This window comes from Papaver somniferum, chromosome 5 (genome assembly GCF_003573695.1).
Source record: "Papaver somniferum cultivar HN1 chromosome 5, ASM357369v1, whole genome shotgun sequence".
NCBI lineage: Eukaryota > Viridiplantae > Streptophyta > Magnoliopsida > Ranunculales > Papaveraceae > Papaver > Papaver somniferum.
Window position 1 is genome coordinate 176,900,011 of NC_039362.1, and position 24,721 is coordinate 176,924,731.

General features: G+C 37.2%; 2 protein-coding genes across 2 annotated transcripts; one reads left to right on the forward strand and one right to left on the reverse strand.

Moving 5' to 3' along the window:
• The first annotated feature begins 818 nt into the window (after nt 1-818).
• Nucleotides 819-9,551, forward strand: LOC113280149 (20 kDa chaperonin, chloroplastic-like). The gene is made up of 5 exons (XM_026528807.1): nt 819-834; nt 8,601-8,782; nt 8,872-9,027; nt 9,348-9,425; nt 9,540-9,551. Exons 1-5 carry the CDS (start codon nt 819-821, stop codon nt 9,549-9,551), a joined length of 444 nt encoding a protein of 147 aa, XP_026384592.1.
• Nucleotides 9,552-11,313: 1,762 nt separating this feature from the next.
• On the reverse strand, nt 11,314-12,353 carry LOC113280151 (F-box/LRR-repeat protein 12-like). The gene is made up of 2 exons (XM_026528808.1): nt 12,311-12,353; nt 11,314-12,224 (listed from the first exon to the last, which is right to left on the reverse strand). The coding sequence occupies exons 1-2, from the start codon at nt 12,351-12,353 to the stop codon at nt 11,314-11,316; spliced, it is 954 nt and encodes a 317-aa protein (XP_026384593.1).
• Nucleotides 12,354-24,721: the final 12,368 nt, after the last annotated feature.

The window sequence follows — 24,721 nt, forward strand, 5'->3', positions numbered from 1 at the left end:
ATACAAATTTAAATTTCCTAGAAGATATGCATGAGACAATTCTAAGGGGTAAGAGTCAGTGCTCAAGAACTTAATAGGGGAAAGAAACAAACATGAAAACCTCCAGATAAGAGAGGTTAGAAATGAAAGGAGCAGCTGATTATTTCGAAAAAGAAAATAGCCAGTATCATGTTTCTATATACTTTTCCCATTAAGCTGAAATCTCAAGAAATTGAAATGAATCTTACCCCGATGCTTCTGATAACCCATAAACTAACTGCCATCAATAGTCCAACTCCACTTTTATTGAATGCTAAAGATTCCTCAAAGATAATCCCTGCATATCCTAATCCGAATACCAATGCCATGGATATGTCCTGTACCATGATACAACTTCCAGTTAAACCAGTGTCAGCAAGTTCTTTTGCATGTCTAGGCACTTCAATGGAGATAAACAACGAACAGTGTTAAAGAGAAACTTAACCTATATGGATATATGCAATGGTTCTACTCATAAGCAATCAAATAAAGCACAATTTAAATGAAGATTCAGGCAAACAAAACATGGGGATGGACCTGATTGGCAGCAACCCATGAGTGATTAATTGCCACAGCCCCAGCCGCAGCTGCTCCAACGATTGCAAACGCTTTCAAGAAATCAGTCTTTGGCTGGTAACTCGCTTCAAAATCTTGGGAGCTCACATCATCAACTGAACATAATGGATAACATGTCCTTGACCTCTGCATCAATTCCTACAGAAAATGCAACTATCAATCAACTGAACAGTACGAATCATATATCCACAAATAGGGAAATGCTTGTGCAGATATTTTAGCAAATGGGGTTCATTGCAGGTAGTTTGAACCACCTAGTATGATCCAAAAATGTAATGAAGGTGGACACAAATGTCCTACCTACATATAGATTAGCTTAGAAACACAGTGGTCAGAATATTCATCTCCTCAACTACCATCTGAAATTTCAATGAAAACTAGTTTCTTGAGAAAACATTCAACAAGGCCATTTCCAAAAAAGAAAGATAATACTCGGTAAAAAAAAATTACCTGAACTCCATCAATTTGACATCGATCTCCACATCAAATGGGTGCATGACAAACAAAAATATGATTGATTCGAACATCGTCTTGCAAGTATTACCAAATAGAACTAATTTTCCATGTTCCTGCAATTAACCACTTGCATAAATTAGCAAACCAACACAAGGTAATTGAGAAAATGTAAGAAGTCAAGTGACTTAAATTTCAACTCGCCAGAATTGCAATAACACTTCTACCTGGCAGAGAATAGTGCAAGGGATCACCTCGCCAAGACTTTTTGATAATCCCGTTCTAGCTCATCCCAATGTAAACACTATGAAAGAAACAAAAATGAATAAGTGACTACGAATGAAAGACTAAACCATATTCAATTCACCAAAACTTTAACAACTTTACCCGAACCCATGATTAAGAAACTTTAATCAGAGATGGAAGAGATAACGAATTTTTTGTTATTGATTCGATGTCAGGGATGGAGAGATATGATTCTTATGGCTAGGTTAGATGTTGAATGAAAAATTGAAAGGGGTTCTGATATTGAATCGGTGAAAGAAGAAATCAGTAGCAGATTACGAATTGAAATCGGGGTTCGTTTGATTTAGGGTTTGTAGAAGGTGGATCTGAGATATTCAATTGATGAGTTTCTGTGACTGAGGTTGTGATGATTTTCTCCAGAAATTGCAGATGAGAATTAAGATGGGTCGATTCTATCAAGAAATGGAGATGAATAAGAGGGATTGAGAGAAGAGCAGCGGTGGTGATGCAGCGCCGACGGTGTGCTTCGGAGGAGAGGAAGAAAGAAACAGAGAACCAAAAGGAATTAGAGTTCGAGTAGTTGATCATACAACCAAAATGAAAACTAAAATTATCGACGGACCACATTTCGTTTGATCCACTCATACGGATCAAGAAAAAGATCTTGACGGTTGATATTATATTTGGGATGTTCATGCGGATTGAGAAGTAAGTGTTTTTCTGTTTGTGCTAATACGAACTCATGTATCCGGTTTTGTTATCAACATTTGACACGAAAAAAAATCCAAAAAAATATTAATAAATTTAGGACATTTTTATCGACATTATGATATAAAAAAATCCAAAAAATACATAAGAATGAATCGGGAAAATGAAAAATGAAATCGATAATTGGTGTGTTTCTTTGTGTTTTTGTGCTTTCTTTGTGTGTTTCCGGTTTGAATTTCGACTAGCCGCATAGGTCATGAAGTAATTTCTACTAGTCATATAGGTCATGAAGTAATTTCTACTATTCATTATAGATAAATATGAAGATCAGTATGGATTTGAACTTCAAATTTGGTATAACGGCATAGAAACTATGAACCACGAAGCTCCGGGAGGGTTATGGTTTCAAACTTAGCATGATACATCAAATCAAAAACAAGTTTCAATCTCCGAGCAAGTTTCTTTCTCGAAGATGACGAATTTGTGTGTGTGAACTAAAACTACTTCATGACTTGTGTGACTACTCTAAATTATTTCATGACCTATGTCACTAGGGTTAAGAGTTCTCTTTCACCTAGATAGTTTGCCTAGGTTAAATCCTTGTCCCTGATGGACAAGAGGGTCTAGTTCAAGCTAGTCTCTTGGCCAGGGCAATTCATGTGGCAAGTTATCTAACCTAAAATCCTTAGATTAACCCCTATCATTGCCTATCTGATTAAAGCATAAACAATCACAGGTCATTTAGGTTTCTAGGACTCTAACTAATATGGCTGGTTAATCCCTTAGAGCTACCACTAACCCCTAGCATTAGTGGTCTTTTTACAGCACCACTAATCACAAGTCAGTGAGGCTTTTAGGAATTTAGCTATCCTAGACTATTTTGAGTTCTACAAGAATCAACCTAAAGGCTAACCAACATGGCTTAAGGGTCTTCTCACCCTAGTGGTGAATTTAGAACATGTTTAAAAACAGGATCATGTTAATCAACATTACAAACATGGAATTTAACACAAACAGGACATGAACAATACACTCACATGAAACTGATATTGAATTAAAGACATTAGAGTTTAAACAAAACCTAAGAACTAAACAGTGAATGAAAATTGACATTCAAACATGAATAAAACTTAAAACTAATCCTAATTGACACACTGGCTAGTCCAGGTATCGGGAATTTCACAACCCTTAACACCTATTTATACATGCAACATCAAAATATCAAAATCCCCAAAAATTAGGGTTTCACCTAAATCGAAATTAAATCATACCAACTCTCTGAAATTTGATTTTGATTTCGACCCATCCCTCTTGTGCGTCTCTTACATCTTCTGTTGCTTCCAATTTGCGTCTTTAGGTTAACCTAGTTTACCATTTGTACACGCCTAGGGTTTCAGAGAGCCGTGTAAAAATGGAAAAGTAGACAGCTAAGAGAAGGGGTATATGATGATGGGTGTGGAGCGGTGTACGTGGTGATTATGGTGGTGGTTGAGGAGTTGGTGGCGGAGCAGGTGGTGGCGGACATGGCAGGGTCGCTGTGAAGAAGAAGAAGGAGGAATAAGACGAGAGAGAGAAATGGATAGAGTTTTCTTAGGGTACCATCTTCTATCTATCTGAGGGAATCAATCGAACCCATCTCTGTTTTCAGTTGAAGCTCAGAAAACTCTTCTCTCAAACAGAACCTCACAGACCAATGGTACCATTTACTGCCAGAATTCATCCAAATCACCCATAGAATTTCACTATTTAGGTTGTGTAACTTGAATCAGTGATGGGGTTGATTAGAATTTGGTTCAGATCTGGATTTGATGAGCTGCTACTATTGACTGTTGCGGATGAGAGAAAGGGGGATTTAAAGAGAGAGATTGAGAGAAGATGATGAAGAAAAGGGGTCGAGAGAAGAGCAGCGGTGGTGATGGAGCGCCTCCGTCATCTGTGGAGTAGAGGTGTTCTTCAGCGGTGGTGATTGAGATAAAAACAGATAGGAATTGGGTTCGAGTGGTTGAAGGAGGATTATGCTTCGGAAAAAAAAAAAAAAAAAAGAGTGAATCCGAGTGAAAATGATGGACGGTTGAGATTGTATTTGAGATGCTCATACGGATTAAGAAAAGATCTTGACGGTTGAGATTGTATTTAGGATGCTCATGCGGATTGAGAAGTATGTGTTTCATTTTGTGCTAATACGAGCTCATGTATTCGGTTTGATTATCAACCTTCGACACGAAAAAAATCCAAAAAAAATATGAATAAATGTAGCACATTCTTATCGACATTTTGATATAAAAAAAATACAAAAAATGTATAAGAATAAAGTTGAAAAATAAGAAATCAATCCGATAATTGGTGTGTTTCTTTGTGCTTTTGTGCTTTCTCTTTGTACTTCCGGTTTGAATTTCGACTAGTTACATAGGTCATGAAGTAATTTTGACTAGTCATACATGTCATGAAGTAGCTTTAGTTCACATTTATAGCATGATATATCATCGAAATTGATAAATATGAAGCTCAATGTCGATTCAAACTTCAAATGTGGTATAACGACATACAAACTATGAACCAAGAAGCTCTGAGAGGGTTCTGACTTCAAACTTAGCATGATACATCATCAAAATCGATAAATATGAAGCTCAATGTCGATTCGAACTTCAAACTTGGTATAATGGCCTATAATCTATGAACCACGAAGCTCTGAGAGGGTTCTGACTTCAAAATTAGCATGATACATCATCGAAATTGATGAATATGAATCTCAGTGTCGATCCAAACTTCAAGTTCGGTAGAACGACTTACAAACTATGAACAAGAAGTCTGAAAGTCCACAAAAACGATGAACCCAACCATTTACTGGTAAGATTCCATGGAAATATTCTACGAAACCTTAAACACACACAAAACTTGGTAAGAACGATGAATCCATCCATTTACAGGTAAGATTCCTTCGGAATATTCTACGAAACCTTAAACAAACCCTATTTCTGCACATTGGATGCAAACCAGACTCCGAGATCGAAACCTGGCAGCGAGTGGACTACTCTAAGTCAGAAACTTGGTAAGAACGACGAATCCATCGATTTACAGGTAAGATTCCTTCGGAATATTCTACGAAACCTTAAACAAACCCTATTTCTACATATTGTATGCATACCAGGCTCCGAGATCGAAACTTGGCCAGGAGTGGACAACTCTAAGTCAGAAACTTGTTATGAACGACCAATTCATTTACAGGTAATATTCTTTCAGAATATTCTACGAAACCTTAAAAAAAACCCTATTTATGAATATTGCATGCAAACCAGGCTCGGAGATCGAAACCTGGCTGCGAGTTGACTACTCTAAGTCAGAAACTTGGTAAGAACGACGAATCCATCAATTTACAGGTAAGATTCCTTCGGAATATTCTACGAAACCTTAAACAAACCGTATTTCTGCATATTGTATGAAAACCAGACTCCGAGAACCACAAACTTGACAGAACTTGTGATAGTGTAAGAATGGTTAGTGGTGTAGACTTTCATGCAGTAGGCTGAGGATCAAATCCCCCCTTCCTCATATCTGCCAACGTTCTATATTTTTACTTCAACAACACTTATAAGTGTTGTTATGCATTTTTATTAAGAAAAAAAAACAACCAAAACTTGTGAACGGTAAGGATGGTTGATGAGATAGACTTCCATGCAGTAGATTCATGTTCGAATCCCCCTTCTAATCTCATTTTTTCCAACTTCTATATTTTTACTTCAACACTTATAAGTGTTGTTATACGTTTTTATTAAAAAAAAGAAAAAAAAACAAAACTTGTGAACTGTAAGGATGGTTGATGAGCCAGACTTCCATGCAGTAGGTTCATGTTCGAATCTCCCCTCTAACACTATTTTTCATCATCATATTTTGATGTTCTTCAACAACTCTTATGAAAATTGTGATAGGCTTAGTCACTACCTTTATGGAACAGAGTTGTTATAGATAAATGTCGTCACAACTTTTTTGCTTAAGGAGTTGTCGTTTGTTTTCTTAGCGCAACTCCTTGTTTCCTAAGGGTTGGCAGTGATGATATACGACAACTCTTCCTTTGAAACCAGTTGTAAAACATATGACTTTCTACGATGTTTAGCGAAGAGTTGTAAATCTCCAGTTGTAGATGTATATTTTTCCCGTAGTGATATATTATTTTAATTGAATGTATTGTCATCGACCTTAGTCAATTTCACCCGTTATCTATCGATCACGGTCTTATCCCATATTGCTCGACTTTGCTCGATTTCTCCTGGATTCCAAGGATTGTGTGGTTACCTATTGATCCAAACTAAATTTCAATTGGTTTCCCTTAGTTTTACTTATTTTCTGCCAACCTTGTTTTTAGCGGAATGTCCATCGACCTTGGTAAATTTCATTTGTGATCTATCAATTTTGTTACTATTACTCAACCTCACTCAATTTTAATTGAACTCAACTGGTTCATACGGTTATCCGTCAATTCAAGACGAATGTCCGTTAACCTCGCTCACATGTTATTTCAAAAGTATTGTTTTTCAATAACCCTTCAACTTGGATTCTTCGTCGGCCCCTCACCGTGAAATCAGTCTCTTGGCAATTTGTACCAAAAAGGGGGAATCCTTCCGTGATGAGAATTTGTATTTAGAGAATGAACCGATAATGAAAGAAATTCTAACATTCTAACAAAGTATTTTCAACTTACAATAAATTATGAATTTTATCGGTTTCCCCTTCTGTCATAAACTCTCTTAATTGCATTATCCACCAACATTTTGCTACTCAACTTACCTTAACTTTACTCAATTTCTTGTTATTTTTCGATACTTAGTACTGTAATTTAGAGATCAATTACCGATGAAAATCACACAAGATGCTTCCCACACTAGAGATACCAATTATGATCCTCATGATGCATATCTAGCCAATTGAAAACACCAAATCTACCAGATATGATCCGCATGATATATATTTAGCCAATAGGAAACAAGGATCTTTAATCGTATGGCTATAAACGCAAAACACAAGCATGGATTCGGATTACTACCTTATCCAACGGTGCCAAAACTACAACTCTTATGTGGCGCGAAAACATCTTAGGGTAAACGAATTGGCGGGAATGTTGGCGCTTTTTTTGGGTGGAATCTAAAATTCATGTTTGGTAAATCTAGAATCGAAACCCTGAGGCAGAAACTCTCTCCTTCTCTCTCATTTGGAACCTTTTCACAGCTTCTATCTCACCTTTCTTTCTTTCTTTCTTTCTTTCTATGTCTCAATTTCTGTAAAAAAACTCTGATCCATCACATATCTTATGAAGTAAAACAAAAAATAAAACTTGTTTCCGGAATTAAACCTCAAATACGTAACATCTCTAGTTCACAGTTTGAAAGGAACTCGAATCCCTCGTTTCTCTCTCAGAAATTGAAAGGGAATGACGCGGCCGTTACAGTTTTAGGTTTGTTCTGATTTCTCTTTCTATTCCCTTGAGAAAGTTTTGATGCTATATATTGTTCAGATCCAGGGTTTTATCAGTATGGGATTTGTTTGATTTTTGGATTTCTTGAGCGGTTCATTTAATTTTGGGGTTTTAATCAATTTATTACTTCGATTTTGTCCGGTTATTGTTGACAATTGATTAATTCAATTTTTTTCAGTGAAAATTGTTTCTTTTACCAAGAATTTATCAAGATTTAGTAAGCTAGATATTTCATCTGTTTACTTAAATCTCTTTGGGCGTGCTCGTTTTATTTAGTTTTTATACAGGCTTGTATCTTTCTCTATTAGATGTTTTCTTCGTTTATTTTACTTTTCTTAGATAGACTTTCATTGAATTAAGGAACAAAATTGATTTTCTTCAAAGTGGGATTTCATTCAATTGAAATGTGGGTTGAGTTTTTAGAATTCTGTGTTCATGTAATAGGGGAAATTTGAGATTTTTAGAAGTGGGTAGTGATGGAGTTGAGCTTAACAAATTGGGCTTTCTGTGTATTACAAATTTCTTACTACCCAAATTAAAATCCCTGTGAATTTTAATCGTTTGGGTATTGCTTTTTCGGTTGTGATTGCTTAGTCATTATCTTATGAATCGCTGATTGGGGTTCTGATTAGAAGATATTTTTATTTAACAAATATGTGATTTATGTTGTTCCAGTCGGGCAGCCATGTGGGTAACAGTAGTCTGATTTGCTTTCTGTTGCAATACGAGAGAGTTTGTCAAAGTAAAGGATCATTTTGATGCCTACCATTATGCTGACAAGTGACAAGCGTTTTATGTTGTTTGAGTCATAATTGAGATATTAGAGGGTTTGTGAAAGAAAAGGCTCATTCTTATGCTCACCATTAGGCATTATGCTTTGGTAGATTTTTTTGCTCAGTGTGTTTATTTGAAGCCTATTTAGGTGTGGGATAACATTTGTGAACTATATCATTTCTATGTGAATCCATTGGATTCAGTTGCTGGTTCATCTTCATTTGTATGTGATAATGAAGTACCATGACTGTCAACTGTTTTTCAGGGATCCTACCTTTACTCACTTGTTGCTAGTTGGAATCTTTTTATTATAATTGACCTTGCTCTATTTTTTTTTTTACTGTACACTGCCCTCAAGCCGTTGGTAGACACAAGCCCTTGGGAGACAGGGTGCTTGTTGTAACCAAGACAGCAGAGCAGAAGACCATAGGTGGTATTCAGTCGCCTTCTACCGCTCAGACTAAGCCACAAGGAAGTGAGCTCCTTGCTATTGAGAAGGGTAAGACCATCGGAAAGGCCCAAGTCGATGTTAGTGTGAAGGTAATGATTAACTCAGCTAAGGGTATTTATCTTCTGTGTGTCTATGGTTTTGAATTGACATTAACAATTGTAAGCTGATTTGTTGGTAGACTGGTGCTCAAATCATTTACTCCAAATATGCCGGAACTGAAGTGGACTTGAATGGAGTAATCCATCTTTTATTGAATGACGATGGCATTGTTGGTATTCTCGAGATCGAAGATGTCAAGGATTTTAAGCCCCTGAGCGAACGCGTGTTAATTAACGTCTGTTCCCACTTTACATAGTCAGATTCTTCATAAATCTAGAGAAATTTAAGGTGTCGATATAAGTAAAGAATGGCTTGGGAGAGTAATAAATTGGAAAAACAATTGCACGTAAATTTTACAGGGGAGGGTTGGACCTTGCACTATGAGGCACCATAGTAGTATTGGGTTCATGTGAACATGGTTTCTTTTACCTAAGCAGGCAATATTTTAGATTGGGGTTGTTACTCTTTGCATTATTTTGGTTGTAGTATAATTTGTGATTACATATTTGAGTGATTGCCTATTTAATAGTGGTTCTTACACATGATCGTGTTCAGGTTGAGGAGGCCGAGAAGGAAACTGCTGGTGGGTTACTTCTAACAGAGGATAGCAAGGAGAAGCCCTCCATTGGAACGGTAAGAAAACTTCTGTTTTACGGGTTTGAGTTACACATGCATTACCTTCTAGGTTCATTTCAGTCAATATCCATGTAAGTCCTACCTTTGAGCTGTGTACAAATGTCCATTTAGAGTGCTTCATAGTATACAATTGAATTGTAGAAATTCTTATATAGGTATATCAGTTTGTCCTTTCTTTGTACATGTACTATGTAAGCTGATGTGACCTGTGCCATTCGAAGCAATAGCCATGCTAATTTTACACCTATCTTGACATTTACTTAGGCAATTCCCCTCTATGTTTTTTTTTTATCATAGTTTGTCCATCATGAGTAGTCACTGTTTTCTTATAATTCTGCAGATAAAAGGTCCTTCATTTCAGAGTTTACAAACACGAATGCAACACCTGAAAAACAAATCAAGCCAGCAAAGAAGTAAGTCATGCATATCTCTTTTAACCTTGCATAATGATTGTTTGGTTAGTTATTCAGGAATATCAATTTGGTGACTAACGGGGAACTCATAAGAACATGTGTAACTTCAGTTCAGGGTAAATACTCATATTGATTCATCTTTAAAATACAACCTATTTAACAAGACAAGGAGTTCAATCATAAGTGTTCTGTATTCACCTAGTTGCCGTAAACCATGAATCTAATGTCGGGTCTTTACAAAAGTTCGAAGATTGGTTCTGCTAGATCATTTCTGCAGACCTACATTTCTTTTTCTTTTTATTTTCTTTCTTGATTGGAAAAACCTGCGGTCTTCTCAGCACCTTGCTTGTCACTAGTATATGCTCATACCCATTTTACGAATCTTGCTATAGTCACCATCTTGCATAATCTTTATATACTCACAAGGCATAACTAGTATTCATTTCTGCTTAAAGGTCTGGACCTGAATCGGAAGTAATTCAATTGCAGCGAGAGCTTAAAAAAAGCCTTCCGACCAACTTGAGGTGTGTCACTCTCTCCTAGTTCTTATTTCTGCTTATGTTATCTGTTGTGTTTTCATATTTTAACTTGATGTATGCGTAATGACCCTTGTCGTTCTGTTTTGCATTAATATGAGCAGTTTCAAATGGAGCTACAAAAAGCTGTTGGAGGAGAAGAAAGTGGGGAGAAGCAATAATGCTTGCAAGCAAGTCATTATCTACACAAATCTGGCAGTGTGTTGAGTGATAGAATAAATGACTTGTACTAGTGTGAATTTTGAGTTTTTATTAGTGTTTCTCGGATTTTGAACATAAGTGTCGATTGAATTCAGCTGTAAGTTGGATTAAGTGTAACTTGACACAAACAATTGTTTAGGGGAGAATTTGAATTACGATTGGGTGTATATCTATTGGATTAAATTCATTGTTTTTTTCGAACCCTTATGCAGGATGATTAGTAAACTGTCCAACCAATGATCTAAGCTAGCTACATGCTCGTGATCTCTTCTGATTTGGTGATTCTAAACTTGGTTGCTGAGACAGGTTTGACCGACCAAAATTTATTTTGACTTGCTAGTCTGTGGTCGCTTGACGTAAATAGCTACTAACCTACTATGGCACTCGCTATACAGAACTTGGAAAAAGTACTTGAACAACCAAAAACATTATTTGGTAGCTAAGAAGTAGCGGTAACAGGTTAGCAACCGCTAAAACTTATGGTAGTCGGAATTTTGGTTGCTTGAATGTTAAAGCGACCAAACTTTTGGGCTCTTGCTAAGATTTTGGTTGCTCAAACCAAGTTTTCTTGTAGTGATCCTAGGCGACACACATTGGGTCTTTCTCGCTTGAAAAGCTCACGAGCAAAATTACACCAAGGGTATACAGATAAATAGGAAAGCTTGTTACAACCATAACACAAAGCTTCCATCCCATGATCACATAACTTTAGGCATTCAAAAATGTAAAGGACTTTCAAGTTTCTGCAATACAGGCCAATAGCTTTCCGTCCTTTGCTGTATCTCTTGAAAAGATGTTAGCTGCAGTACCTTTAATAGAGGACAACCTTTTGAAATTGTTAAAGACTGCTTCAGTATTAACTGGATTTCCAGATAGACACAGACGTTGAAGTCTGCTTCCACCCGAAATTGCTTTAATCCCCTCGGTTGTAAGTTTAGGCACGTCCACTGCATAAACATTAGACAAGGTTTTTTGACACCCAAGAAAGCCAATACCTGTTACACTGCCGTAATATGAAATTCTAATTGAATGGAGTTCCAAACAGTTTTGTATGAGAAACCTTATTCCTGAATCAGTAATCTGTTGACAGCTTCCAAGGTCGATTTTGTTTAATGATGCACAACTTTTTGCCAAAACCTCTAAACCTTTGTCAGTAATCATCTGACAGCTGCTGAGGTCAATTGTCTCTAAGATTGCACAACACTTTTCCATGATTTCTAAACCTTTATTGGTAATGTTAGAACCCTTCATACCTACTGATGCCAAGTGAGGGAATGAAGAAAATATCAAAGACATCTTCTTATCTGTATACTTAGACCAATATCTTAAGCACAGAAATCGAAATTTTGATCCAAAGAGTTGTGACTGTGATGTAACATAATCTGTTATGTCAGGCAAACCGCATAGGGAGAAGCTTTTGAGGGGTTGGAATCGAGTCAACAATTTGCTAAGGATTATGGAAAAGCTTTCGGGACTAATATTTGATGATCTACGTAAACTACATTCAGAATCATCGATATCCCATAACGACACATGATTGTTTCTCTGAATATCGAGCCAGCGATGACAAACCAAACCAAACGAACTATGGTCAGTACCGGATTTTAGTCTCTTATGTATATGGCTTAGACAGTCATCTGGGAGATCTGTAATTGACAAGCTTATCTTGCAAGAATGCACCTCATCATTAATATTTCTTCTTGTACTGCTCCTGAAGTAAGTTGTAACTTACCCAACCCTTTGTTGATGTCAGTGTCACTGGATGATAAACTCATTATCAAGACACTGTGCTATAAGACAGTACTTGTTCGTTTCACCAAGGAGAACTGAAAATTCTAGTCTTATTAATTAAAGTTTCCTGCATGTACATTCAGATTGCAACCATAGATTATCAGGTAAAACCAAGATTGTATAAATTAATATCAGCATGTTATAGACCTACGGCTGCGGTACTCTTGAATTATTCAGTTCTAAGAGAAACTTATAACTGGATGATTAATTAAGTACTAATGGAGAACGACATGTAAAAGTGATAAAAAAAATAGGTTTATGTTATAATACCTCTTTGGCGACTCATGTAATTGAAGAGAATCGAATAACCCTAAACATACCTTCGGGACCTCATATAAAAAGATTCATAAAAAAGGGTTTTTAACATGTGCTTTTTGAATATTATAGGAGGATGAGGGTAGTAAAGATGTTTGAACATGTTCTTCTCAGTTGCACGTAGATGAAAGAAGGATGCGAGTAGTAGAGATGGGTGGAGAAAAAGAACTCGTAGAGATATTGAGTCTCCCAAAGATGACAAGGCAGCAAGTCAACACTAAAGGCTCTTGCTGCCCTTTCAAACCCAGGTCAAAACTTTTATTTGTTCGGAAGTGCATCTATCTAATAATAACCTTCTGTTGCGAACCATAAAGCAACTAACCAAACCAACAAAACAACGGGTTCTGAAAGGTTATCAAGGGTTATACACGGAAAGTTCAATCAAAGTTGGGGTATAAAATTACTAATTATGAAGACGAACAACCAAAAACAAGTATCACAATTGCAACGTGCTTGTTAAGAAAATATAATGCTTGTTAAGAAAATATAACCCAAACAAGAACATAATAAAACTTTCAGATTATTGAGCAATATGACAAACTCATTATCCGAAAGGAAAAATAAATAAAATAACTAGTAATATTCATCAATCATCATATGAAAAAATATGAAAAGTATTTTGCCTTATCAATATCATCAGGACTAAGGTGACGCTCATGAATATATTTCAGATCCCCTTCTGAATTATTTATAACCTCCAATGTATAATTATAAGCAGCAAGGTAAGTGGATAACCCTTTCTGGATGATTTCCTCGCGAGAGATTTGTTTCTGAACTTGCTTGAACTCATTCTTCCTTTCAACAAAGAAAGTAGCACGATATTTGCTTTGATTGACCGGAAAAGTCTTCAGATGCCCCAGCGGTTTCTTTGTTCGTTTGTCAATCTCACTCTGAACATCTTCATCATACTTTCTTCTCAGCTCCCCATATGTATATCTTGTGTTCCGTTTTGCAGTCTGCAACAGCTCATCGGGATCAGAATTATTTAAATGTTTCCGAATCCACTTTTTATGGACCTCCAGAAGTTTTCTATGACACAACATCTTCGAAAAACTATTCAGCATCTTGGCTTGTTTCTTCATTGCGTTCACCCGCAGAATTTCAGAACCGTACATCGAGATAGGATAACAATTTTTTTCAGCCTCCAGGTTTTTACGAAGAGCTTGGAAGTTTTCAAGATCGTTGGACACTTGCCTCTGCTCGCTTCTATAAGCATCATCATTCTTCACCTTGAAAACCACAATTTTGACATAGTCTACAACTGTCTGTTTTGTCCATTCTCCTCTTAAAGCTTTCTTCACCCTATCACACACCTTTTTTTCATATTCTAGGGTTTTCCGATCGGCTTTCTGTTTTGCTCTTCCTGTCTTTTGACTCTTTTCTCTGCTTGTATTCTGTTTACTGCTGCTTGTATTCTGTCTCCAATTACCAGCTGGGCAACCAGTTTTCGCCATCTTTTCTCTTTTTCAAGCTCACAATTCATTCAGCTTAATAATTGCCTCACAAGCTTTTCGTTGTGTCTCTGCTATGAGCTAAAAATCAATATTTATAACTATCCTTAATTGGGCATGGTCGACCTAGGATTTCAATTTTTATTTGGTTTCCCAAAACCTCTTTGGAACATATTTCCATATTTTGGTTCGGTTTCCCAAAACCACGTAGGAATCTATTTGATTTCCTTATTATCTGCGATCTCAATTTCATACTGGATTCATCGGAAAAACCTTGAAGTAATTAACCAAGCATCATCTAGTGCCAATATTGGGGACACTCAGTTTGACGGGCACTTTTACCTGGACCAAGAATGGAAAAAGATTAGCATCCATCTTTAACCTCAATCTTATATGCATCTTGGAAGTCATATTTTGATGGATGTTTTGCTTTTCGTCTCGCCTCCAAACTCAAACTTCATTCTTTCCAACCTCAAAAAAATGGAATAGCTATATTTTTGGAAGCATTCATTAGCGAAACAACTCAATCAAACTAAACAATAAAATTGAGAAAATTTAACATGCACCACCTTCTTCTTTCATGATAAACGATTGCGTGGCATACTTCATTCGCGTTTAAGATCTCATTTGTTACACCAACTTTTCATCTAATGAATGCTTTAAAAAGGTTCACAACATCCACACCTTATGATCGAGCAAAATTTGGCTTAAAGCCGGCATGCATTGCTAGGTGGCCTAAAAACAGTTTGGATGAATCACATATTTAACTTTCATGAAAAATTGCATTTTGGGTAGGTTTTTAAAAATGTTCAGATGGGTGTAGGTGTGGAGACAATCATCCCTGTGCATACAAAATACGGCACACCAAGTAATCATGCGAAGTAATGATCATCAAGACAAAGCGAAGATAACAGCATGAAGCTTATCCAGAATGACATATCGGATGACGTCAGCTTAATCACGAGTAAAGTGTGAAGAGCCGTGTGATAGTAAAGAAGTCGTGCGTTAATGATAAAGTCCACGCGACATTGACGCACGTCAGATCCGAAATTAGGGGCTTTATTAGCTGTCGTCCACTATGTAAACTCCTATATAAGAGCTGAGCGACCTTGTATTGAGGGAGATCTTTTTGAGAGTTTAGAAAAGATATTTAGGAGAGAAAAGATTATTTGGAGACAAAGTTAGGTTTTCTTTATCCCTTTGTATCCAATTTGAAGATCTTAATGAATGTTCTTATGATTCTCATGGAAATTACTTAGATTGTTCTATACTTTTTACTAAGGGTGTGGTTGTGAGATTTCTCACAACTACATTTTGGAACAAGAAACAGCTGGGAATGGTATACCATGTTGGTGTGACTACTCGTTTTCCCGTAATCTACGTAATGTGTACAGCTCAGAGAATCAGGTACTAAGTAGTATTGATGTCTCCGTTGAACTGATAATGCTAAGTAGTAAAAGGTACTCAAGATCACAATAACAACTAAGAATACAAAGATAATGTAAAATTTGCTAAGTTAACATGAGACACAAGAGATTACGTGGTTCGACTTTCGTCTACGTCCACGGGGTAATGAGTGATTGTTTTGTATTAAGTTATGGTGGTTATAAAGATCTTAAATGCTTCCCAAAGTAATAGAGAGAACCCAAGTTGAAGTAAATACTTAAGTTCTAAACATTAAAGAGGTATAAGCTTAAGACTAGATCTTCTCTCTTAGATATTGAATGCCTTTAGTTTGTTGGTGAGGCTTGGTATTTATAGCCCCTTCTGCTCCAAGTATATCTTTGCTGCCTCTGGGTCCATCGTTTCCTGATATACCTTTAGTACATATGGTACCTTCGTTCGCCGCGTGCTTTCTTTAGTCGAACTCTGCCACCTCAGCTGACCCACATTCCTTCGAGAACTCCCCAGTCTCAGTACAGATTGTACCTTCGTTCACCACCAGCCTCTGTCAATCTGGTTCCGCCACATCACCTCTCTCCGCGTGCCTTGATTATGCGTGTAGATATGAGATTTGTGCATTTAATGCTGATTAGATATGTCATCTACCTATGTCCCTTCGCCAGCTGCTTTTCCATAGACTAGGCTTTTACGTCTTTCATATTAGCCGTCGAGGAATCCTTTCTTGGGACGAGATAAATTAGATCTACGAAGGTATCCTCTATCACTTGGATTCCTCTATATAGCGAGGGCTACACAGTTATCTTGTATGCGACCACTGAGATTGTGAAACGGGCTCCGCGGAATATTGGTATTCACAGTTTGCCCCATTTCTTTCATATTCTACCGTTTATCAAGATTTGAAGAAAACTCCCGTAACGCCACCATTTTTGCACGTACCAATTTGGTGGTCCTCGCACGTCCTTTCACGCAATATCTTCCCCTTGAATTTCGAGACATATAAATTTTTGGATTCTTCAGCCGCCTATAAGAAGAGAATAAAGAGGAGGAATTTTTATTAACTCATTTTCTCCCTCTCGAACTGTCGCTCTCTGTCTCTTTCACAGAGATTTTCTTCCACCGTCAAATTTTGATCTTTCCTTCGATCACTCGATCATCATATACACGTAAGTGATACTTTGCTCCTCGCTGTTGATTTTCGTATTTCTCCATGCTTAATTATGTCTTCCCTTCTTCGATTTGTTGGAAGTTGTTGTTGTACTTGCATGTGAGAATCTTAATTCTCTTTTACTTGTTCATGTTGCATGCGAACTTGGGTTTGCTCCTATTTCGTATTTTGATGATGATTCTTCCATGATTGTTCCTCGTCTGCAATCTTAATCATGGTGATAAATAACCTTTGATTTCGTCTTATGATGAGTTTAAACCGCTTCCTTTGGTTGGTTTAGTAAAACCCATGCCCAAAGTATGCTTGTTTTTGCCCCCAATTTGCTTTTGAGTCGGCTGTGATTTTCAGTCCGCCATTTTTGATGAGGCATTCTTCATGTTGGTGTTAGGAATTATGAGACTTCTGAAGAAGCCTACGCATAAGGGGCAAAGAAACTTTTCGTATACTGACCCACCTCCGCGGATGGAACATCCTGATGCTACGCCGTCTCCACCCCCTGAGGATACCAAGGTCCCTGCTGGTACTGAGATGGTTGTTGTCCCTGAGACTGCTGTGGATCCAGAGGTAGAAGAAGTTGTTGTTGAGGATCTTCCACCTCCTCCTCCTCATTATGAACTTCAAAGGCTGACACTTCGTGATAAAGACGGCTACGCTCATCTATCCTTGGCTGAGATCACCAAGTCTTTCCGCTTCCATAAGTTCGATATGTCCTTTGTTAATGGCTCCGATGTGCTCATCGAATCCCTGATCCTGAGTTTTCCTTATGATGAGAATAACCTCTTGATTAGGGTTGGTCAGTTGGCCGCAGGTATGGTCCTCCATTTGTTTAGTATAAAGGATCCCTTCTACTACGATGTTTTGTCTACCAGGGATGACCTGGTGAACAAGACTCAGGTCCAAGGAGTTATGCAGTATACCGGTAACTACTGGCGTTCCCTTCGTGAGAGCTGATACCGTAGTAAGGGAAAGACCACTTTGAAGTCTTATGACCCCTTTGCTGATGGAAGGTATAAGCATGAGGATTATACCCCCGCCAACTTCAATGTTACGTACGCTGATGCTATTTAGAAGAGCAATCTTCTTCCTTGGAGTGTAGGCCCTCATCGTATCCATGTTACTGCTAAGCAAATCAGGGAAGGTAACAGCCTTCGTCTGCTGGAGGGGATCGATAAGACTGGTTTGACTGTTATCCCTTATTCTGCCAAGCTACCTTTACCAAAGTCTGACCGCATCCTTCTTGATCATGATGATCGTTGGGCTCGTACTCCTCTTCGTGTGGTGAGTCCTTGGGCCTACGGTTTTACTTCCGCAGATCCCAACGTCCCTCGTACAACTCTTTCCTTGCCAGAGAAGTATGATGGATATCAGCCTTGGGTTTTCAACCTTGCTGCTTCTCATGAGGTAACCTTCGTTTCTGTTTGAAGGCTTTTGATTTAATATCTTTGTTTGATATTATGATGACTTTCTTTTGTAGTCTGCCCCTACTTCTTATGCTGGAATTGCTCCAGGTTCTGCTGCTAGGACTGCTCCAGGCTCTGCTGGTAATTTCGTAGAAACTAGGACTAGGAAAAGAAAGGATTCAGCTGAAACAGCTACGCCAACACCTGCGGAGGCAATGATTATTGTCATACCTTTGTGTTTGTAGGTTCCTTAGTATCTTGCCCCTGATTCTTAGTTGTCACATGTGTTTTTCCACAGTCCTCCAAGAGAAAGGGCAAGTTGAAGGTTATTATTGACCTTGAGGCATCGTATGAAGATCCCAACGCTGGTAAGGAGGTGTCGGATGATGAAGATATGGAGGATATTGAGGATACTGGCCTCATCCCTCATTTGGATGATATTGAGGAAGATTTTTCCAAAGATAACCCCAGTCCCATCCGTGTTGGCTCAATGGAGGGTGAGAACCTCGTAGCTGGTGGTGATGCTCCATTTGTTAACCCTGTTAGTGTTCAAGATCCAGCTCCTACTTTATCTCCAAAAGTTCCTTAGTTTTCTGTCCCTGGAGGAGCATTGCATGTTGTCTCGGCTACTACTGGGGATGCTGTTGTAGTTTCCAAGAGTCTTCCTTCGTCTCCTGCTACTTCGCTTCAATCAAGTGGTTCGTTTTCTAAGGTTGTTACCCCAGTGATGAGAGTTAACAGCTCATATTCTCAGCCGAAGAAGAAGGTTGTGATTTCATTGGCCAGCTTCTCCTTCAATGCTACGCCAACCCCGTTAGGGAGCGCTCAGTCTGTTTCTACTGCCAGTCTCAGCAAAGATGTTGGACCTCCACCTTCGTCACCAGATTGGACCGTACTGGGAAATTTTCCTTCTGCTGGTGATATGGACTTAGGTGGTGCTCAAGATTTTTCTTCGGTTCCCAGATCATCCACCATGCCGTCTCTTCATCGCGGTGAGGGATCAGTAGTCGTGATCCATGTTTGTTCTCAAGCGATTGATGGAGTTGTTGCTGAGTCTAGCAAGGGTAAGCTTCCTGAGAGCTTGAGCCTTGGTAGTTCTGATGATGTCATTATTGAAGCCATTATGCGGGACTCGAAGGGTCCTTTTTCTTCTGCGGTTGATCGTCATCATATGGATAGCTCCTTTGAAGTAGCTTCGCAGTTGGATGTGGTGTCTGCTCAATATCGTGCGGCTAAGGATCTATTTTTTTGACCTGGATTGCCTTCGCTTCTGCCATAGCTTTGGTGAAATTCGCAGGGGTAGCATCCAAGAGATGGAGGCTTTCAATGAAACATACGTTGATTTCCTCCCTCGTCTCAGCGTTCTCAGTAAGTGATTCCCTCCTTACCGTTTCATAATTTGTTTTGACCCTCCGTTTATTCTTATGCTTCTTTGTTTGAAGCTTTACAAACAGATAGATGTTGGCTGCACCTTGTTCAAGTTCTATAGGTTTAAGTGTACTCACTTGAATGCTCTGTTGGAGCACGCTTGTCAAGAATATGCTCTTGTTAGCACACATCAACCTTCGTCCAGTGATGCTGCTTCTCTTGCTAGGGTATCTTCATTGGAGGATGATCTGAGGAAAACTCAAAGATCCTAGGAGGCTTGTTTCCTAGAACTCGAGAGGGTAATAATCCTTCTAAGGTTGTTGAGGACGGGCGTAAAGCTGCTGATTCTGCTCTGGATGTTGAGTCCTCCAAATCCATAGGTTGTTCCTTCTTTCCCTTAGCTTTGTTGTTGTTCTTATTCGGTTGCATAGTCCTGAGACAACCTTTGCCTGCCAGCTGGTAGCACTGGTGAGCTTAGATATCTACGGAATCAAGTAGCGAAGTTAACCTCCGATGTTTGGTATTATCAGAAGAAGTCTGATAGGTTGATGAATGTCACCGTCCATAATAAACCCAACTTTCCCTTGAATTTTCTCATAACTCGGATTTAGTGAAGCAGGTGGCTTTGAGTTCATAGCCTCCAAATCCCAACTCTTTAGAGGCTATAAACTCAAAGAACTTGCGAAAATAATAGACAAACCCATCACTAGAAAGTGAGATTCATCGTTGTTGAGCTCAGATCTCTTCGTTTAAAGAAGATGCATAAGTAAAGTAAATGACGGAATATAAAAACTCAAGCTGGTGAGCAAAACCTTCTAGCGACAAACTATGACTACTCTTTTTCCCGTAGTCTACGTACACTCGTGGAAAATTCATTTTTAACTACTTTCTGGTCTTCACGAACACCACTGTTTCCGTGCAGCTGTAACTATAGGTACTGTGAGCCACAATCGTTTTACTAAACCTTCTCTCTGACACAGTTGTTTTGTAGGGGGTATATTTGTAAAAATACAAAGCTCTAATTGGAGTTGAAAAACGTATGTGAGAGAAAGAAACTTCTATAATCATCTCTCTCTTATCTTATCTCTATCTCTATCTCGGTCTTACTCCTTCGGCCTCCTTCCTTCTTTCTTCCTTTAACCCTCTCTCGGAACTCTATGTTTCAGTCGATTTTCTTTCTCAATCATAACAATAAATCGCATATGAATCAATATTAGGTTTTTCTTCCTCTTCTTCTTCTTATTCTTCAAAGAGATCCATCACAAATGAAACTCTCATATGTATCTTGTGTGAAGAAATCTTGGGTTCTTAGAAAAATTTCTCTGTTTCATGAGGTTAGTTCTCTATAATGGATAGGTTTTACTTATGGGTTTTATTTAGTTTCGGTTTTTGGTTCTTAGATTTGGTTTTTTGAATGGTCTTTTGAGACTGAGCTTGTTTGGGTGTTTTTCAAAACCCTAGATTTGAGAAATTTTTCTAACGAAATTGATGTAACTTTTGTATTTTGATTGATTTTGCTGGAATGTAGAAATAATTTTTTATGAAATTGATAGTGATTTTGGATTTCTGAAAGTTAATTACATCTTGTGAGTGAAATTGATATGATTTTGGATTTATGAGATTGATTTTGGTTTTGGTTTTTTCTTAAAGCCCTAGAAATTGGAATTATTTTTCGATTTCTGGTAGTATGTATGGAATTTTAAGGTTTAAAGTTTGAGGCTAATGTGAATCTTTTGTAATAGTGAAGGGGGTATGTTGGAATGTACAGTTCTGGACTCAGAGATTTTTATTAAAGCAGTGGTCGATTTGGGATTGAGCATATATCCAATTGATTTGTATTCACTTTATTTTCAGTATTTTTATCACTTAAGGTATTGTGTGTACAGATTTATAATTGTGTCATGTTGTGTGTTGTTTCGTTCATGTGTGTGGGTAGTTGGAGATTTGAAGGTTGTTCAGCTAGTATATAAATCTATATTTTTATATTGTGTTAGTGAAAAATTCATAGTATGAAAGATTTTGTATGGTTCATCAGAATATCAAAACTAGGTACTGACTGAGAAGATATAAGTCTTCATGTTATGGGAAAGAGAGTTGCTTTGATCATATAATATTTTTGTTCTCATATAGTTCACGCCACAAGAACTGAAGGCAGTTTTGTGATTTAACGTAAATTAAAGAGTAATGAAGGCTTCTGGGATCTTTAGTAATCAACCTTTTATATTTTTGCTGCACTATATTTTCATAGGGATGGTAAATGTCCAGAATACAGTGGTGAGGAACAAGCTATCATATATATTTTAGTCATTTCAACTCCCCTTGAGGTTTCTCTCATCTAAATATGGTTTTTCGTCCCTTGTATTTATCATGGTGTTATGTGCATCTAAATTAAATTGTCTATATCTCTTAACTGAATAATTAAAGGCAGTTCGTATTAGATAACTTCCTCAGAACTTCAACTTTTATTCGTTTCCTTATTAGTGTGTTTAGATCTAAATAAGGCTTACTCCATGACTCCACGTATATTTCTAGTTATAGTGACCATTTATTTTCTTTTTCGTTTTTTGTGTGATTTTGTGTACTATACAAAGGAACGATTCCACTGTAGATAGTTTGAAGTTTAGTAGTAATACCGAGGCTTTGTTTTGTGTTGTCCCATAGATAGTTTTTGTTAGTTAAAAACTTGAACTTCTTTGGTATTGTATTTCTCTTTATGGAAGAGCCTAATACTTTGGAAATTTTGGTTGTCAATCAGTTCAACATGAATGAAGCTATTTTTGGTTATGGATGTTATCTGTCAAGTAAAGTCTGGGATGGGAAAAACTGTTGTCTTTGGCCTCTTGACACTGTAGCAAATTGAGTATGTGGCTGGATAAGTTGTTGTTATAATTTTGTGTTCCCACGCAAGGTTGGCTTACAAGTTTTGCAACTAAACTTTATTTTGATCATTTTATGTTGATGCTTATATCTAAAGTTGAGATCTTCCACGAGTTTGAGCGGTTCAGCACTTACCCCGCCTGATACTAATGTTGTTGTGTTCAATGGTAATTTTAGCATCAAGACCCACAAGGAATTACTAAAAAAGAGTGCCTCATCTTCAGTGCAACTTCCCATCAATTTGCACCCATTCTGGAATGTCCCAGGAAGAAAGGTATACATTCTATTTTTTCTTAGATTTTATCTAATTACATTCGGTCTTGTTGCATTGATATTTATGCATGAAGGTGCGAGTGCCTAGTGAATCTGCTGGTGATTTGGTTAATGTACAAGTATACTACTGTAATTTATTTTAAAATAATCTTATGGTTAAGTCAACATAATACTGCCTTTACTGCTGAAAATTAAATCACTAAGAAAAGCGAAGGCATACCCTGAAGGTGGATTTTTTTTACATTTCATAGGTTGACTCGCTATAAAGGTTTCAAGGATTTGGTTAATACAGGAATAAACATTGAACGCGTCAATATTGTGATCAATTATGATATGCCTGATTGTGATGATACTTACTTACATAGGATTTGTTTCTGAGCTCTTGTTTCTTCTTAATACCTTTAAGTTTGTACTTAAATGGGTCTTTGTTTCTACGAAATTGTAGTACTTTACGAGTTCAGTATAACTTAGTAGTATCTCTTTGCAGGTTTGGCAGAGCAGGTTGATTTGGTATGAAAGGGATTGCAATTTAATTGGTCACTTCATGTGCAGGTTCAAGAGAGGTTTGAAGTAAGAAGAATTACGATGATATTAAAGAACAGGTAGTTTATCAGTTTTATAAATATTCAACTCTCTGCATGTCATTTTTATCGTGTTCGTTAACTAAAAAAGGGAGACTCTAGGGATTCTTGCTTGTACAAGAATGCAGGTTGACAACTTCTCATTGAAACTAAGCCACCTAATTAAAATATTTCAGCACCCCTGTTGGTTTTCAGAATGCATTTTTAGTTTAAATGTGTATATGTTGGCAAATGGTTTACCAGATTTGCATTGTTTAAATTTAAGCATGGTCTACTTACAAATGGACTGTTGGTTCCTAGCTGGCATACCATTGGCATTGTTGTGTTATTTAATCTACCTAGAATATATCCTATTGTATCCTTAAACCTCCTTGTTGTTTCATTGTTGGAGTTGAACAATATCTGAACTCTGAATGGAGAGTAGTTGCAATGAGGAAAAAGGATGTTGCAGAATCGTGAACATCTTTGAACAACCACTAATTCAAAGGTAAGTTTCCATTTATTTTTGTTCAACCCTTTACATAATATCTGTATGAAAATCTATGCATTTGAGCTCGACAAGAACTCAGGTAGATTTAACGTAAAATTTGATATCTCTGCGTTTTTGGTAAGATCCATTATAACTTCAGATAAGCATTAGCAGCTAACTGTTTTACATCCCGACCCTATGAGTTTTGATCTTTCTCCATGAACTGATATAGCTCATAAGTATATATCTTGGATTATCTCATAAACATGTATCTATGAACATTAACCTTGAAGCATTTAAACTCTGAAATTGTGTATGTTGTTCATAAATATTAAGATGAAAATGTGCAGATTCTGAAAATTTGCTTCTACTGAACTGAGTTGTGGAGCTACAAAAGAAAGAATGATAGAATTTGTACAGTAGTCAAAGCTTGTTGCAAGACAATATAAAAAGAGTCATGGTGAATAGCTTTTGAGCTTCTTGGCTATCAGATGAAGATTATGATGAACTGATGGTAGAACCTTGCTGCTTAGTTAAGCCAATTCATTATCTTAAGCTTGCAATATGAATATAGGTTAAGGTTCTCCAACTTAGTATTAGAAGTTTTCAGACTTGGAACTTGCAGTATTTTTGTTAATTGAAACTGTAAACTGAATACATATTTTAATATAAAATGAGTTTTAATGCCATTATAAATTTCATTTTTAAGTTTGAATTCAGTTTTGAAGTCATTATTAATTTAATTGTGATTCAGCTTTTAGTTTTTGGTTCAGTTGATTCAGCTGAATCAATATCAATTTTTTTTATAAAATATCTTCAATAAAAACTACTGTGTCTATTAGTACTTGTCGATCAACTGTTGAAGAAAGTAGTTTTTTTAAAGAATTCAACCTTTGTCATACACAGTCGTTTTGGAAAAAACCACTTCTAGATTACTGCTGATGGACACAGTCGTTTTTAGCGATATAACTTCTTGTCCTGACAGTGGTTTTATTTCTATTTTCCACTAGTGGTAATGTGTACATCTCATAGAATCAGGTACTAAGTAG

Coding starts and splice junctions, on each gene's coding strand:
- LOC113280151 (XM_026528808.1), bottom strand. CDS start 12,353: ATGAGTTTATCATCCAGTGACACTGACATCAACAAAGGGTTGG. Junction 12,225..12,310: donor TGACATCAACAAAGGGTTGG/GTAAGTTACAAC, acceptor TGTCAATTACAG/ATCTCCCAGATGACTGTCTA.
- LOC113280149 (XM_026528807.1), top strand. Junction 8,783..8,871: donor AAGTCGATGTTAGTGTGAAG/GTAATGATTAAC, acceptor ATTTGTTGGTAG/ACTGGTGCTCAAATCATTTA. Junction 9,028..9,347: donor GCGAACGCGTGTTAATTAAC/GTCTGTTCCCAC, acceptor GATCGTGTTCAG/GTTGAGGAGGCCGAGAAGGA.